Below are 18,116 nucleotides of genomic sequence, written 5' to 3' on the forward strand. Positions count from 1 at the left end.
CCTTTTGTTGCCCTTGTTGCCACTGATGTTGTTGTTGTTGGATAGGACAGAGAGAAATGGAGAGAGGAGGGGAGACAGAGAGGGGGAGAGAAAGATAAGTACCTGCAGACTGGCTTCACCACTTGTGAAGCGACCTTCCTGCAGGTGGGGAGCCAGGGGCTCAAACCGGGATCCTTACACTGGTCCTTGCGCTTTACACCATGTGCACTTAACCCGCTGTGCTGCCGCCCGACACTTGCCTTTTTTTTTTTTTCCCTTTTGTTGCCCTTGTTTAACATTGTTGTGGTTATTGATGTCATTGTTGTTGGATAGGACAGAGAGAAATGGAGAGGAGGGGAAGACAGAGAGGGGAGAGAAAGACAGACACCTGCAGACCTGCTTCACCGCTTGTGAAGTGACTCCCCTGCAGGTGGGGAGCCAGGGGCTTGAACCGGGAACCTTCCGATGGTCCTTGCGCTTTGCGCCATGTGCGCTTAACCCTCAGCGCCACCTCCTGACTCCCTTTTTTTTTTTTTTTTTTTTTTAAGGGAAGGAAAATGACAGTGTGTATGTGTGTATGAGAGACAGACAGACAGAGAAAGAGAGAGAGAGGGAGGAGACACACCACAGCACTGTTTCACTGCTTGTGAAATTTCCCTTTTCCTGGTGGTACCATGTGATGACTGGAGGCTCAAACCCATATCCTCATGCATGGCAAAGCGTATATTCTACTAGGGTGAGCCATCTCCCAGCCTCAAAAGTAACATTTTTTAAGGTGCTGTCTAAGCTATTTTCAGTTATCATCTTAGGCACAATACTGGATTTTTCATCCCTATAATAAGCTGAAGACATGTAATTTGCTTTGAACAATGAAATGTGAATAGAAATGACATGTGTCACATCTAGGCAGAATTGTTAAGTGCTAATTCCTCATTATCTTTCCCTCTGTCCCTGTGACCATCGAGGTTCCAGGTAGTGGCTGCTCTGTCAGTCTGAATGCCAGAGTATTAACAATACAGAGGAGTGTTGAAGTCTAACCATCAAGAACATATATCACAAAAGAAATGAACTGGTGGTATTGTAAGCCACTGAATTTTAAGGGTTATTAACATACTCAACCTAACCCATGCTGGCTGACATAAGTATACTGGAAAAGAATATTATATATTTCTGTTTTATGATTTCGTTATATAAAAATTCCACTTTGTGTATTTTGTAATGAAAATATAAATATAGTAATACATGCATTTTTTCTTTAAATGATGTTTATAAATATACACCAAACATACTGATAATGATATATAATAAAAAAAACTGAAGATAAAAGAATTCTCTATATGTTTGAGAGTCATGAATTTTGACAAGTTTGGCTCTCTTCCTCAGTTAAAAGGTACATGCCTTATTATTATTTTATAGAGTACCCTGAATAAATTAATCCCACTTATCTTGAGAACTTCCCATACATATGCTACTTTGCTTAACACACACACACACATACACACCTGCAATGCAACAGAACAAAGAGCCCCCAAGGCAAATTTATAAACATTAATGATTAACTTGAGAGATGACAAAGAACTGAAAATGGAAAACAAGAAATCTTTTAAAAATCGTTTATTTATTTTGATAAAGATAGAAATTGAGAGAGATGTGGAAGATAGAGAAAGAGAAATGCCTGCAGTACTTCTTCACCTCTTGTGAAGTTTCCTCCTCTTGCAGGTGGATCATTTGTGTTGTTTCCAAGTTCAGTCTATCATAAATAAAGCTTCTATTAAAACATATATGTAGAGATATGAACTACTGAGCAATACCAGCAGTCATGAGAAGCTGTTGGAGCCATCTTGAAGCTCAGACACCTGAGCAGTGGGCAGACAGTAGTGCAGGGACACACAAGACTGTGGAGCAAGGCAGCCAGAGGCCAGAATAATCTGAAAAAAAGCTGGGTCCTGAACCACGAAGAGTAACACCCAAGCAACACCCACACCAACCATCTTGGATCAGAACTGGGAAAGCAGCAGTGGAAAGCTGAAGCCATAATGAAACCCAGGGGCTTGCCCTAACCAGACTTAAGTAATACAGATGACTCCTCATCCCAGACACATTAGCACCACCATTAAAAATACAACCACAGTGCCACCTGCTGGTTGAATAGCAAAAACTATGGGGGGAAAAAAACAGAAATTCACCATCTTTAAGATTTGGAAAAGATATCTGAGGCTAAATTCAGGAAGCTAATTATAAAGGTGATCCAGACTTAACCCATAGCAAACAAGGAAATCAGAGGTTTCTTCACCAATAGCTAAGAATTTCACAAAGAGAACTCTGAAATTAAATATTGGAAATAAAGGAAACAGTTGACAGCATGAAAGCATATTTAAGAGGCCGTGTAACCAGAGTAAACCAGCTTGAAGATAGAATAGCAGGACAGGAAGAATGTCAAAATGCAAAGCAGCTGAGGAGGAAAGGCTTTCGAAAAGTAAAACAATTCTTTGTGAAATAGCAGACTCCATCAGGAGAAAAAAATGTGAAAATTATTGGGGTGCCTGAGGATGGACAGAAGGAAAGAGGAGCAGAAAGCATATTCAGAGAAATTATTTCAGAAAATTTCTACACCTGATCAATGGTCAAATTATAGTTATAGAGGAAGCTGAACAGAAACCAAAAGTACTGAATCCCTAACAGTCAGTGTCGAGAAACATAATAGTAACATTTTCCAAAAGTAAAGACATGGAAGAAATATTTCAGGATGCAAAGGAAAGAAAGAAGCTAACATAAAGGAATTCACTACCACCAACCTTGTCTTGCAAGAACTACTGAAAGGAGACCTACAGGAAAAGAAGTATAAGAACTCTAACTCCAAAGGAGGTAATCTGTGGTAGAATAGAAATGGGAACTCAGGGGTAGAGCGGTGGCGCAGTGGGTTAAGCGCATGTGGTGCAAAGCGCAAGGACCGGTGTTAAGGATCCCGGTTCGAGCCCCGGCTCCCCACCTGCAGGGGAGTCACTTCACAGGTGGTGAAGCAGGTCTGCAGGTGTCTGTCTATCTTTCTCGCCCCCTCTCTGTCTTCCCCTCCTCTCTCCATTTCTCTCTGTCCTATCCAACAACGAACAACATCAACAATGGCAATAATAATAACCACAACGAGGCTACAACAAGGACAACAAAAGGGGGAAAAAATGGCCTCCAGGAGTGGTGGACTCATGGTGCAGGCACCGAGCCCAGCAATAACCCTGGAGGGAAAAAAAAAAAGAAATGGGAACTCAAACAACAGCAACAAAAGGAACAAACATAAAGGAAAAGAGAAGGTAGAAAGGACAGAGTGATATGACCAATATTGGTGAACCAAGGCCAGCTATCAGACCTAGACATCAGAACAGAAAGTCCTAAATCATAATCTTTGCCTCTCCTCCACTGGAAGCAGAAGGAAATGTGTTGGATGGGGATGAGTCAAATAGAGGGATGAATACTGGATAACTCCACATATAGGTGAAACATGGGAGACAGAGCTAGAAAGAGAGAAAGAAAGAAAGCAAGAAAGAACATGGGATGAAACCTGGACTAGGAATGGTGCTCTGCACCAAAATAGGGATTCTGGGGAGGGAATAGAATAGGTGGTCTGAGAAGTTGAAAAACAAGATCAGAAGGGAACTTGGACTGGAGTTGGTGTATAGCACCAAAGTAAAAGACTCTGGGGTGGGCCGGGGGGGTGGGGTGGTGGAGGTTCAGGTCCTGGAACATGATGGCAGAGGACCTAGTGGGCGTTGAATTGTTATGTTGAAAACAGAAATGTTACGCATGTACAAACTATTGTATTTTACTGTTGACTGCAAACCATTAATCCCCCAATAAAGAAATTTTAAAAATACAATAGGTAGTCTGGCAGGGGAGAGGGGGTTCTGAGTCCTTGATAGGAGGAGAAGGGCTAAGATTATGTAGTAGACACCTGATACACAAAACCGAGAAATCATACACATATATAAACAAATGTGCTATAATTCATCATCCCAATAAAGCAAAACAAATATATATAAAGCAAGACAAATATATATGTTTTGTTTTCATAAATGGGGCTTCACTATCAGAGCTTTTTCAGATCAAGAAAGAGCAAGATTGAGAGAGGGAGAGATAAAACAACACAGAAGATTCCCTAATACATAGTACCTCCCATGTGGCAGACCAGGAACTTGAACTTTGGTTGTGTGCATAGCGAAGCAGGTGCTCTCCAACTGAGCTGTCTCTTCAGTTCCATTTATATCTTTTTTGCTGAATATTTTAGGTTATGCATATTTGACTTCACCAAAAATGCTAAGATTTTCCAACAAAGTTCTACTAGTTTTACTACTCCAACCAACTATACATAAGTTTCACAGCTTTGACAAACTTGGTATCTCCAGTCTTTTTCCATTTTGAGCAAGTATCAAAGTGAGCATGTAGTGGTATTTTATTGTGGAAGATTGTTCAATTGTCTATATTGGGAACAATATTTCCTAGAATCTTTTCCTCTTTAATCCTACTAGCTAAATTTTACTAAAAGCAAAGCAGCAGAACATTTGGGAGATGAAGATTTTAGACTCTAAAAGTTTCCTTTGTTAGAGGCAGTGAAAAAAAGACCAAGGCATACAGTACAATTCATTTGTCCTTACTCTTCCTGATGTTGTACCCAGCTTTCCTTTCTACCAAGGTCTTAATCTGCCAGAATTATTAAATTATACATTTATATATTCTTCTTTATAGTATTTATTCTCTCCCTTTCTTTCTTCCCATTGATTATGTGTTTTCCTAATTAAACATTTAAAATTCACATCACTTATTTATTTATTTATTTTGCCACCAGGATTATTGCTGAGGCTTGGTGTCTATACAACTCTACCACTTCCTGTAGCCTTTTTCTCTTCTTTTTTCTTTCTTTTCAGATTGTGAGAGACACAAAAGGGAGACAGGGAGATAAAGAGAGACACCACAGCACTGCTTTATCATTTGTGAACCTACTCCTGCAGGCACTCCCATGTGGTAGCCAGGGGCTCGAACCCAGGTACTCTTGCATAGTAATGTGCACAGTCTACCAGGTGAGCTACCTCCTAGCTCATAGTATTTTTAAAGAAAATTCCTTTGTTGGTCAAAGCTCAGTTTTTATATTGATTTCATGATAACATAATAATACTTTCATACAGTGAGAAGTATGTTACTAAAATTAACTTTGTTTATTAAAAGATAACTTTTCAAAATGTTAGAACTATTGCTTATACTATATAGTTCCATTGAACAGTACAGAAAATTAAAGAGATTGTAGAACTTATTTTGACAGTTCTATTTAGTGCTATTTTAAAATCACGTACAGAAGGCATACAAAACATTTATTAGGACCTGAAATTCATAAATATTTTTAAAAACTGAACAGATATAAGCTATCTATTTGCCTTTGTGACTATATAGGACAGATCAGCTGTCAAGTTTCTTTGCTTTTAGTTGACATCTATCAACTAAGTGTAACACTCAGGTGTAACTGTCCCATTTGATTAAGAAGCACATATAACAGTTATATGCCCATACTTAGACACATATACATATAGGTGTGTATATTGGATTCATAAAGAAGTCCATATAGATATATGCAGACCTGTGGCAGACAACATTTAAAACATGGGTTAACTGGGAAAAAGGAAAGTGCCAGGCATGTAAATCTGGGACACTACCACTGTGTATCTCTTTAGCCTTCAAGTTTTTTCCATTTTTAATATCTCAAAGAACTTCTTTTTCCCCTCAATTTGCCTCAAGCAGTTTTACTGTTTTACAAGCAGTTTTAGGAGTAAATGCTACCTAACGTAAACTGCCATAAACCTTTTATAAGTTATCCTTATGTGTAATCCCAGTCAGTCACTGGTACAGGAGGCTACTTCTTTTATTAAGTTTTAGAACATGTTTTTAAAATTTCTTTATTGGGGAATTAAATGTTTTCCATTCAATAGTAAATACAATAGTTTGCACATGCATAACATTTCCCAGTTTTCCATATAACAATACAACCCGTACTAGTTCCTCTGCCATCCTTTTTGGACCTGTATTCTCCCCACAACGCACCCCAGAGTCTTTTACTTTGGTGCAATATGCCAATTCCAGTTCAGGTTCTACTTGTGTTTTCTCTTCTGATCTTGTTTTTCAACTTCTGTCTGTGAGATCATCCCGTAAATTTTAGAATACTGACTCTCTTGAAATACCAACATTGCTCTGAAATATCAGCTTCTTTGTGTCTAAATGTATTAAATTAAGAAAGCATTAAAGGGGGCAGGGGCAGATAGCATAACGGTTATGCAAACAGACTCTTATGCCTGAGGCTCCAAAGTCCAGGTTCAATCCTCTGCACCACCATAAGCCAGAGCTGAGCCAGTACTCTGGTTAAAAAAAAGAAGAAGAAAGCTTAAAACGGCCCAGCTTTAATTTATTCTTGGCATTTTAAACCAGAATTCAAGTAAGTAACATGAAAGGTTTTCAGGCTACAGTGTAACCCAATTTTTCCAAGTCACAATCAGGTTAACTTCTTGCTGGTTATAATCTGTCACAAAGATTAAAACCTATAATTTAAAGAAAAATGAGGAGGAAAATTCACTGTTAAATAATGCATAATACTAGTTGAAATAGATTAGATTTACAGTGCTTTTCAGTTCTCCATTAGTCTTAACTCAGTTTTTGGCATATTCTTTGAAGAATGTGTATAGAAATCATAATTATTTTTATTTGTTTTTTTATTTTTATTTGATAGGACAGCAAGAAAATCGAGAGGGGAGGGGAAGATAGAGAGGAAGAGGGAGAGACAGCACTGTTTCACTGCTTGTAAAGCTTCCCCACTGCAGGATATATGGTTATGTGCCTCACTGTATTAACTTTATGACTCAGGGAGAGGGGCTCACAACCTGCAGTGTGAGTAAGTGACCACTGCAAATGTTCCCATACTTCTCTGGTGCTTGTCTGTTCTATTCAGCTCCACTAGGTTAAATCCTTTTAAAGTTCCATTCTAATTTTGCTTATTTATTATACAACATTCTTTATAGATTCCTAAAAAAATCTCAAGCAGAGGGGGCTGGGCAGTGGCACAGGAGGTTAAGCACACATGACTCAAAGCACAAGGACTGACAGTAAGGATCCCAGTTGGAGCCTCTGGCTCCCCACCTGCAGGTGGGTTGCTTCACAGGCGGTGAAGCAGATCTGCAGGTACCTATCTTTCTCTCCCCCTCTGTCTTCCCCTCTTCTCTCGACTTCTCTCTGTCCTATCCAACAATGACAGCAATAATAACAACAACAACAATGGTAAACAACAAGGGCAACAAAAGGGAAAAACTAGCCTCCAGGAGCAGTGGATTCGTAGTGCAGGCACTAAGCCCCAGCAATAACCCTGGAGGCAAAAAAAAAAAAAAAAAATCTCAAGAAGAAAATCCAGCAGCTGGGAAAACATCTCAGCTGTCAGAGTATAAGACTTGAATGCCTGAGGCTCCTGGTCTGATTCTATGCCTCTTGTTCTAGAGTGGCTTTCTCTCTGTGTCATTCTCTGTGCTTCCTCTCTCACTCCCTCTTTCCACTTCTTTTTTAAGGTTGCTCAAATCCCTTAGCCTAGTATTTAAGGTTCAACCAAATGTGGCTTCAACAAAGACACATTCAAATACATTATTTTAATTATAGACAAATGAATAACTGAACACAACTTGTGATTTCCTGATTCTTTTAGATTCAGTTCTGTGCCTCTGCCAGTTTCCTGATATACTCATGAAAATCAAACTTCATTATTCATTCAATATATATTTTGTGAGCAGAAACAGCATAATGAAGACCATGGTATGGAAACCCCAAAGCAATAGAAGATAGTGGATGCTAGTCTAACTCAGGACAAATGTCAGCATAAATATCATTTACTCTATGCCAGGTAACAATGCATTCAAGAATCTTGAAAACAAGTTTTCTTGTCTTTAAGGAACTCACAATCACCTCTGGAGACTGTCAGGCAAGCCTTTAGTGGGATAAGAGCCAAACTAAGCATATGTTCAAGCACTTCAGAGCAGAATAACTGACTTTCTCTGGTACTTTGGGAAGATTCCTAAAGGTAGTAATGTCTAAGTAGGAGTTTGAGAAAGGAAAAAAAAAAGCAAGTTATCCAGCTGACAATGGCTTATTAGTGTTGGTAACAGCTGGAAAAAAATCAGGGACATAATAAAAGTCATAAAAGTCCACAGATGTCTTCCCTAATAGTGCAGAGAAGAAAATCTTATATTCCTCAGAATTCAGGGTCTCTTCACCAAATGTGACTAGTATACACTATGATAAAGAACTTGAAGAAAAAAGATTTCATTCGTTTTTAAAAATCACTAATAGAGTTTATCACAGTACATTACTTATGGAAAGGACTCAGTTTAGTATCAACATATAGGTATATATATTTTAATTAAAGTTAATTGATTCCTTAAGTACAGACTCCAAAGTTTACATGGCAGGACAAGGACTCTAAGCTGAGGCAGCTGTCCTCTTTTGTAAAAGAAGGCAGCATAAATGGGTGAGAATGGTAAAACACATAAAGTAACCTCACCATTAAAAATGTTTGAAGTTAAATTTTACTAGCTTTTAAAAAATAGTATATCTGCAAATATTGAGATACTCAAGAAGTTGGCAGAGTTGATAGAGCAGAAAACAGATAATTTTATAGTTTGTCTTTTCTTCTTTTTCCTCTCAGAGCCTTGGCTTTTAAGAAATCATTTCACTTCAGAATGTTCTTGTAGACATTACTAAACTCTGTCCATACCAATGAATTCCAATGACACCACTGTTTCCATGGTAACTAATGCACTTTAAAAGGGAAAAAAACAGAGCAAGACTAAAAAAAAAGGGGGGGGATGGAATAAAGTGGTATAAACAAAGAAAATGCTTCTTTTCATATATGGGATACTTTCTAGTTTCAAATGCTTTGCTGTTACTTGGATAGTGTAGATTTTAAGAGGCAGAGGGAGAGGGATCTCTGAAGTAATCGAATCTGCATCCAGGATCCTCTTTGCATTTAGCTGCACCATGTTTTCTGCTGCTTACAGAGTTGATTCACTTGCAAAAAATGATCACCTATCCTGTTTTGCAAGTTTCGAAGAGATAGTTCATCCAGTATACCTCCTTTAAATATTTTTTTCTTACTTAGAGGGAAAATAATTAAAATATAGGGATGAAAATAAGAGGTCTATATTAAAGAAAGAGAAAAATGTAAAAATAAAAAAAGTGGGGGCCAAGCAGTGATGCACCTAGTTAAGTGCACACATTACAGTGTGCAAGGACCTGGGTTCAAGCTCCCTGACCCCACCTGCAGGGGGGCAGCTTCACAAGTGGTGAAGCAGGGCTGCAGGTGCCTGCTTCTCTCCCTCTCTCTCTCCCTTTCCCCTCCAATTTCTCTCTATATATAAAATGATTAATAAATAAAAATACTTTTTTAAAGTTAGATTTAGGGGGACCAGACGGTAGTGCACCAGGTTAAGCGCACATAGCATGGAGTGCAAGGGCCGTTTTTGAGGCCTCAGCTCGCTACCTGCAGGGGGGTCACTTCACCAGTGGTGAGGCTGGTCTGCAGGTGTCTTTCTCTCCCCCTCTTTGTCTTCCCCTCTTCTTTCAATTTCTCTCTGTCCTATCCAACAACAACAACAAATGGAAAAGATGACCACCAGGAACAGTGGATTCATGGTGCAGGCACCCAGTCCCAATGATAACCCTAGAGGCAAAAATAAATAGATAAACAAATAAAAATAAAAATTAAAGTCAGACTGGAGGTATTATATAGTCCTGATGACTTTTAACTCACACTCCACTTCTGCTCCACATGTCCATGGCAAAGCCACATGCTGTACTTTGTCATGATCCACAGTTTAACAAATATATATTTTTTACATTCTAGTAATCCCAGCATTGGACTTATGAACCTCATGTAGTCCAAGATATATTATTTAGAATATTTTCTCACAACATAAACAGAATCTTCACCAAAAATATGTAAATGGAAATCAGACATGATAAAAAAATGCTCAAAGTCACTAGTTATTAGAGAAATGCAAATAAAGACGAGATACCACTTTACACCTGTGAGAATGCCATACATTCGAAAGGGTAGGAGTGTTTTGAGGATGTGGGGAAAAAGGAATCCTTCTACACTGCTGGTGGGAATGCAAATTGTTCCAATCCCCGTGGAACATGGTCTGGAGTTTCCTCAGTGGTAATGATCCTACCCAATGATCTGGCATTCCCTGTCCTAGGGAATCTATCCAAAGAACACAGAAACACTCATCCCAGAGACCTATACACACCTATGTTCATAGCAGCACAATTTATAATACCTCAAACTAGCTAACAGCCTAGATGCCCAAGGACAGACAAGCAGCTAAAAAAGTTGTGGTATATATACACAATGGAATACTACACTGCCGTAAAAATTATGAGGTCTTCTTCTTAAATGGAACTTGAAGAAATCATGTCAAATGACATAATCTAGGAGGAAAAGTATGAGCTAAGCTGATCTCATACATAGGTGGAAACTAAGGAAAAGGGAAAGCTCAAGGTGAAACATAGGCTAGGTGTGGTGCTGCACAGTGAAGTAAAGGACTCTGGGAGAAGGGAACTAGAAAAAGGGTGAGGGCGGAGAAGACTTGAGTGCAAGGTGAGAGTGGTGTGCAGACATATAACATGAAGAGATAAGAGGCTATACCCATGTGTTAACTGTCCTGTAAACCATTATTTCCCCCAATAAAATGACTTGGAAAAAGGAAGCATTTCCTCACAGTACTTCCTTTTGTGCTACTACCTATCTGCAGTCTAAGCTGAAATAGTAACCATCACTCCTCTTACCACTGTTCAATCCATAAGGATTCTTTGTTCTACCTCCTGCTTTAAAATCTAGAGAACTGTCAGAACAGTGTGAGACTGTTTGCTTCACTACTTTAAGGATGGTAAGTAGCAAGTGCTATATATGTAAGTGAGTTTAAGATAAGGACTAAATGGTCAAATGCTGAATTTGGCAACTATAGTCACTTTAGACCTATTTCTCCAACATGTAAAATACATATAAGACCTACCCCATATCCATAACCATTTCCAGTGAATCAATGAATAATGAAAACACTACCTAGATCTTATTTCAAAATGTTCAAAGTCAGACTATGGCACAAGACTTGCTTTTGCTGAGGCACATTAGGAGGACGAAATTTGGTTTATAGGGGGAAAAAAGATGTGGGAGTTGGGTGGTGGCGCAGCAGGTTAAGCACACGTGGCACAAGGTGCAAGGACCAGCGTAAGGATTCTGGTTCGAGCCCCTGGCTCCCCACCTGCAGGGGAGTTGCTTCACAAGAGGTGAAGAAGGTCTTCAGGTGTCTATCTTTCTCTTCCCCTCTCTGTTTTCCTCTCCTCTCTCCATTTCTCTCTGTTCTATCCAATGACAACAACAATAATAATAACAACAACAATAAAAAACAAGGGCAACAAAAGGGAAAATAAATAGTAAAAAAAAATTTTTTTAAAGATGTGTTTATGAAACAGTATCATTACTCTTAGAACCTACATCTTTCTGTTGTAAGCTCTGTTTACTTTGAACATCAATTTCCTTTTTTAAAAGCTCTTTCCAAGTTCATGGAAATGGGCAGTTTTACAATGGTTCTATATTTCTTTTCCCATGGCTGTTAGAAAATTTGAAACATACTTCTAGCACATACTTAAGTCAATTAATGACATCCAATTTGTTTACATATTCCATCTGGTTTTAATTGTCCTTTTAATCTTATTTTTATTATGTTTCAACATTTTTTTATTTTGCCATATTGTATAGAAAAAACAGTTTTAAAAGAAGGTGGACTATAAACAAGTGAAACTGGTAGATACAGAAGGAAAAGATTTTTTTTTTCTCATGCCCTACAGTTATTTGTTCAAGTTAATCTATCCAACTAATTTCTTAGGTGCAGGAGATAGCTCACTCCATAGGGTACAAGCTTTACCAAGTCTGAGGTCCCGGGCAGAAGCCCTGACAGTATATAGAAACACTGGTGCAGAGAAAGAGCTCCATAGATAATAGAGCTATGCTATGGTATCTCTCCCTCTCTGTTTCCCTTCACCTGATCTAGAGTAGAAAGAACACATATTGGTCTGGGAGCAATGGAATCACACATGTGTGAGGTCTTGGAGCTGTAATGATGGTGATAATAACAACAACAGTAACAACTGAATAAATGTTCCTAAGTTACTTTTTTTGTTAGTGACAGGTATCTGAATTTTCCGTTTAACATATACATATTTGCATATACCTGTGAGTTTTCAAAATAACCATAAGATGAAACAGAGTTTCCATAAAGATTTATGCACTAAACTAAAATGTGGATTGTATTTCTCAATTGTTTTGCTTCTTTACTTAGAAGTCTTTCCTATCTTTAGAAGTCTTTCCAACAATGATGTTGTATATACTTACAGGTACATGGACTTTTCGAAACATCTCAGCACCCTTGTGTGCATCTATCAATGCAATATCTTGGGGTGTGGAGACAATTATGGCACCTAATCAAAAAGGAAAAACAAACAAACAAGAAGAGAGCAAAATGATGTTATCTTTTTTACTATTTGTGGAAAGATTTATCTCCTAAATTATGTTGATGTTAGAAGAGTCTACTGCATTAACAAAGCAATTTGTGTAATTTTTATATACATGAATGGGAAGATGAGAAAAGTTGCTTTATTTTTTGCCTATTTTTAATTCTTTACATCTATAATTACAGTTCACTGACCACTACTTCAAGATCATTCTAATACCAAAACTGTCCTCCCAGTCAATGTGCTAGTTAGAAGTTACAAGCAAGATAGGTATAACTTTCAAGAAGCTAATACTTAGGAAAAGCAAAAATTAAGGACCATAAAGACTGTGCTAAGCATTAAAACTACTTGTATTAACACAAGAAATTATAGTTTTATTGGAAGTTATGAGTTTTCTTACTTTTAGTGAAATTAATGACAAGTTTATTTTTTTTTTACACAGAACAGGTACTTAACAATTTTCATATCATCTATAGACTAGATGATTGCTACATGAACTCAAAATTGGTAACTTCTTGAACCCAGGATCCAAGACCTCTGAAACTGTATTTAGTTGACTATGCTAAGGTTTGACATATCTTAACTAGGTACACATGTGCTGTTATTACAGAGGAATAAAAGAATGATAACTAATTCAGTCTGGGGGAGAAGCTAGCAAACAAGATCATAGGTGAGGGTGAGGAAGCAGGAGATAAAGAAAAGTAGTAAGTGGGAGTTTTAAGACAGCTCACCATCTTACTAAGTATGTGGCTGCAGCTCAAACCCCATTGCCAAATGGAGTGCCACAACACCAGAAATGGTGGTATCTTCCCCTATTTGTCCCTATCAGAAATAAAAACATTAAAAAATTGACTTAGAAGCAGTGAAATCATGTATGTCCATGGGCCTCAGTGCCACCAAAATAATAACAACAATAATAGAAAATTTCCAGAAATACATGATTCCTAAGCTAAGTATAAAATTTTATATTATAGGAAATCCACTTGTGAGCAACATACTGTAGAGAATAGTTTGGCAAGGGTAAAACTAGGGAGTTGTGGCAAAAGTTCAGATGAAAATGGTAGTGGGTCTGTTACAAGGTAGTATTAAAAAATGGGTGGAGATGGAGGCTTCCCTGGATCTCTACTATTACTTGGCAGAAATCAGATAGATTCTAGGATAGAATGTATGTGGGGGGGGGCTATATTTCACCTCTAAGTAGAAAAAGCAGGGGCCAGGTGATGGTGCACCTGGTTGAGCACATACATTACAGTGTGCAAGGACCCAGGTTCGAGCCTCTGGTCCCCACCTACAGGGGGAAAGCTTCACAAGTGGTAAAGCAGTGCTGCAGATATCTCTCTATCTCCTTTTCTCTATATATCCCCCTTCCTCTCAATTTCTGCCTATCTCTATGAAAGAAATAAAGATTTTTTATAAGAAAAGAATAAAAGCAGGGCCTGGTTATGATCTGCAGAGTCTATGAATTTCTTAAATTTTGTGGTTTCTTCTAAAGGATAACATGAAAAATAACATAAACACTCCAAATCACCTGGGTAGCCATTACCTTATAACTAAATATACTGTCATGATCTTTCAAAGCCTAAAACTATTGGTTCTTAGTGGCAATGAAGATTACAGCTAATGAAAATAGAAGTAGGGTTAACAATAAATACCAAGTGAAGGTTAAATGACACACAGTATTATTTAAAGCAACATTCTGAGAAGTCAGAATAGGGAAGTGACAACAGAACCATGCTATCTCCTCCAAATTCTCTCAATGCATGTTGCTATTGTATTATTCCTAAAAACCACCACTAGCATTCAAATGTAATACACATTTGTGTTATAAATGTACTTTGCATACCCAAGCCCCAGTGATAACCCTGGTGGCAATGAAAAAAATACATATATTTTTATATGTATATACATACATACATACATACTTTGTCTACTAGTATTAACATAACACATTATAGTTTTTTTAATTTCTTTATTGGAGATTAATGTTTTATATCCAACAGTAATACAATAGTTTGTACATGCATAACATTGCTCAGTTTTCCACAACACATTACAGTTTTATTGGCAGTTATGAGTTCTCTTATTTTTTAGTGGAATTAAAGTAATGACAATTTGTTGTTTTGTTTTTTTTTTTTACACAGAATAGGTACTTAACAATTTTCATATCATCTATAGACTAGAGGATTGCTACATGAACTCATAGTTGGTAACTCCTTGAACCCTGGATTCAAGACCTCTGAAATTGTGTTTAGCTGACTCTGCTAAGGTATGACATAATCTTAACAAGCTTACTAAGTCTCAATTAACACCCCTCTGAAATAAATCTATTCCCATTGGCTCTATTTAAAGTCCTTTTCCACTAAAAATATGTGAAAGTATTGTAAGTGCTCAATGACATTATGTGGACAACTGTAAGATTCTAGAGATGTGAAAATGACTTATTTTTCTCTGTACAAAAGTCTAACACAGCATCACAAGCAAGCATCCATGCCACCTGAGTTTAATTAAAGAGAAATCTATATTGTACTATTTGTACAATAATAACTTTTTGACAAGGACAAATGATCACAAAACATGTAAACCTTCCATTGAAGCCACCAGTCACATTTATGAAGGTTCTTTGGTCTAAGAACCTTTTTTTTCCCCCTGAGATATATATTAGTAACTAATGATTAGGTCCTTACTTACAATGCAATCCACATTTAGAACACTGTTTTGAGAAAAAAAAAAAAAAAAACCACTAGTACTTGAAGAACACACACACACAAATGGTCCATACACAAACTATTACCTCATTTGTGGTACTCAAATTGAGTACATGTTATCAGTAAATATCCTTAGAGTGACCCTAAGATCAAGTAAAATTACAGTAAACAAAACTTCTAACAAATGAAATTTAATCAGTCAATTTGCATATCAAAATCCAAAATTTAAGGATTATATCAATCTTTTTCTTATATATCTCACTAATCAAAATGTAGTCTACAGTCCTGATGCATCTCATCCTTATAGTTGTTGACTTTCTACTTAAGCATTTTCTTTTTAAATTGTTCTCAAGCCTCATGGAACACAAACCAATATAAACTAGTCTAAATAATTTCACCTTTATGCCAGTACTGCTGATGCCAACTCAATTTAGTGCTTGTTAGGAAATGTGTGCTCTCTCTACTTACTATGAACAATGTCAGTAGAAACAAAAATATTGTTTTCTGAGGGGAAAAAAACACAGTACTATAAAACACCTATCTCAAGAATTTCATGGAGAAATTTCATGTTATTTTCATATTATATTCACAGCACACTAGCATTAAGTCTATACATTTTTCAAGGTACAATGTTTTAAGTCCAAACAAATAACATTGTTTAAATGATACTGCCTAAGTTGTATTCTTTTCTAACAGGTTCTTTACTAGCTGAGGTTTACTACAGAAGGGTGAATGGCAGATTGCTGCAAATAGGTAGCCATCTTAAAAATTATTATCTGGAGTATTGCTTTAATTGTTAATCCTCTTGACCAATAAGATGGAAGTCTACTCTTAACTGCAAAATTGAGATTTTGGGTCAGAGTTCAGAGTTGTTAAACATTTACAACTGACTATTCCAGATGGTAGGCTTATCATAATTACACACCAGTGAGGAACTTTCATTCAACTATGCCATTCTAAATCTCCAGAGCACAGATTGTATCTAATTCCTATGCTTGATTGAGAACTATAGTGCTGGAACCAAGTAACTATGTATAACACATACTGTTCATTATTGTAGCTAGCTGAGTAATTCTATTAATTTGTAACTCTTAAGCACAACAATGTAAAGTCAACTAAGATTTCAAAGAACTAATTATATTTAACATTCATAGTACACTAGTATTAAGTGCTGCTGATTCTTTTATTTAGATATACTTGCAGCAAAAGAACTCAGGGCCAGGTGGTAGTACATCTGGTTAAATGTACACAATACAATGTCAAGGATACAGGTTCAAGCCCCTGGTCTCCACCTACAGGAGAGAAGCTTCATGAGCAGTGAAGCAATGTTGCAGGTGTCTCTCTCCCCCAACATTCTCAATTTCTCTGCCTCTATAAAAAATGAACAAATACAGGAGTCAAGCAGTAGTGCAGTGAGTTAAGCGCACATGGCACGAAGCGCCATGACCGGCATAAGGATCCTGGTTTGAGCCCCTGGCTCCCCAACTGCAGGGTAGTCACTTCACAGGTGGTGAAGCAGGTCAGCAGGTATCTATCTTTCTCTCCCCTCTCTGTCTTCCCCTCCTCTCTCCATTTCTCTCTGTCCTATCCAACAACAATGACATCAATAACAACAACAATAATAATTATAACAATAAAAAAACAAGGGCAACAAAAGGAAATAGATAAAAATTTTTTTTAATTTTAAATGTACCAAGCAAAAAAATTAATAAGTAAAAGATAAGCACTAAAATTTGTTTAAAAGAATATTATATATATAATCACTCAACTTCTGCTAGCTTAACAAATATACAACTGTTTATTAACTATAAGCCAGGTTGACTTTGGTATTTTTTTAAAGCTCTGTCTTATTCCTCTGCAATCCTAAAACTTCCTGAATTATAAATGTTATTTGCTATATGATCCAGGAACATATATTAATATCAGTATCAGATCAGGTACAGTGCTTTATTAAATATTAGTCACCTTTTCTTTTACCTTAGCAATGAATCATATAAAATTATGTCAGTGATTACCAATAATTATAAAACCAATAATTAGAAAACACGTATTTCCAATTTATTGAAAGAGAGCATGTGTATTTTTTAACTTCATTAAGAATTAAGGTTTGTAGAAGGCCTCTGGATGCTTACCTATTGTTTAGAGATAAAGATTGACTCCTCAGTGTAATAATCAACATGTAACAGCCTTCTAATCACCTCACCTTAATGATGTTAATAAAGAAAATACTAAGGCTACGCCAGGCTGTGTTCAATAGGAACAAATGGGAACACATATGGTTTTCAGACAGCTTAAGAGTTTCAGCTGAAACTCATTCTTTCACAACCACACTAGCTCTCTTTAGCACCTTTAAAAAAGAAAATCTCATTTTCAACCTCCCTCCATCTGACATTTCCAGTAAAGTTAAAAGTCCTCTCTTCTTACCAGTCTTGAATCCATCTTTGTAAGGATCAGTGAGCACCTTGGGGAACCCACCAGTTGTGCATACAACTCAGCAAAGCTCTTTCGCTCTTCTGTAAGCAAGCATCTGTTCTTGTTGGACTCTTAGATTTAGTATTTTGTATTTCACATTCTGTTAGATCCACACAGCTCAGCCTGCCTGGGCTCAAAGTGAGCCATCACCAAGGCTGTTTGTTTAATAATGTAACACATTTCTTTTTATACATATATAAACTCCAGAGAGGAGAATTGTTATTCCCTGGTTACTGTGACTTTATTTAACCAGGTTTGTGCTAGAAAATAAAGACTACAACTTTATATTGAAAATCTTTGCTCTATTTCCAAATGCTGTATAAAGTGTAAAATCATTCTTTAGAACTATACTCCCTGATGAAATTTCTGCTATCTATAAGC

General features: G+C 37.1%; 1 protein-coding gene across 4 annotated transcripts in view; it reads right to left on the reverse strand.

Annotated features, from left to right (window-relative positions):
* NUBPL (NUBP iron-sulfur cluster assembly factor, mitochondrial) overlaps positions 1-18,116 on the reverse strand; it is a 114,001-nt gene that overhangs the window by 14,084 nt on the left and 81,801 nt on the right. For all 4 annotated transcript variants that reach the window (XM_060175216.1, XM_060175215.1, XM_016185446.2 and 1 more), the window contains one exon: positions 12,440-12,525. In XM_060175216.1, the coding sequence (XP_060031199.1) occupies positions 12,440-12,525 (86 nt within the window). The remainder of the gene's footprint in view (positions 1-12,439; positions 12,526-18,116) is intronic.

Source organism: Erinaceus europaeus, chromosome 16 (genome assembly GCF_950295315.1).
Source record: "Erinaceus europaeus chromosome 16, mEriEur2.1, whole genome shotgun sequence".
NCBI lineage: Eukaryota > Metazoa > Chordata > Mammalia > Eulipotyphla > Erinaceidae > Erinaceus > Erinaceus europaeus.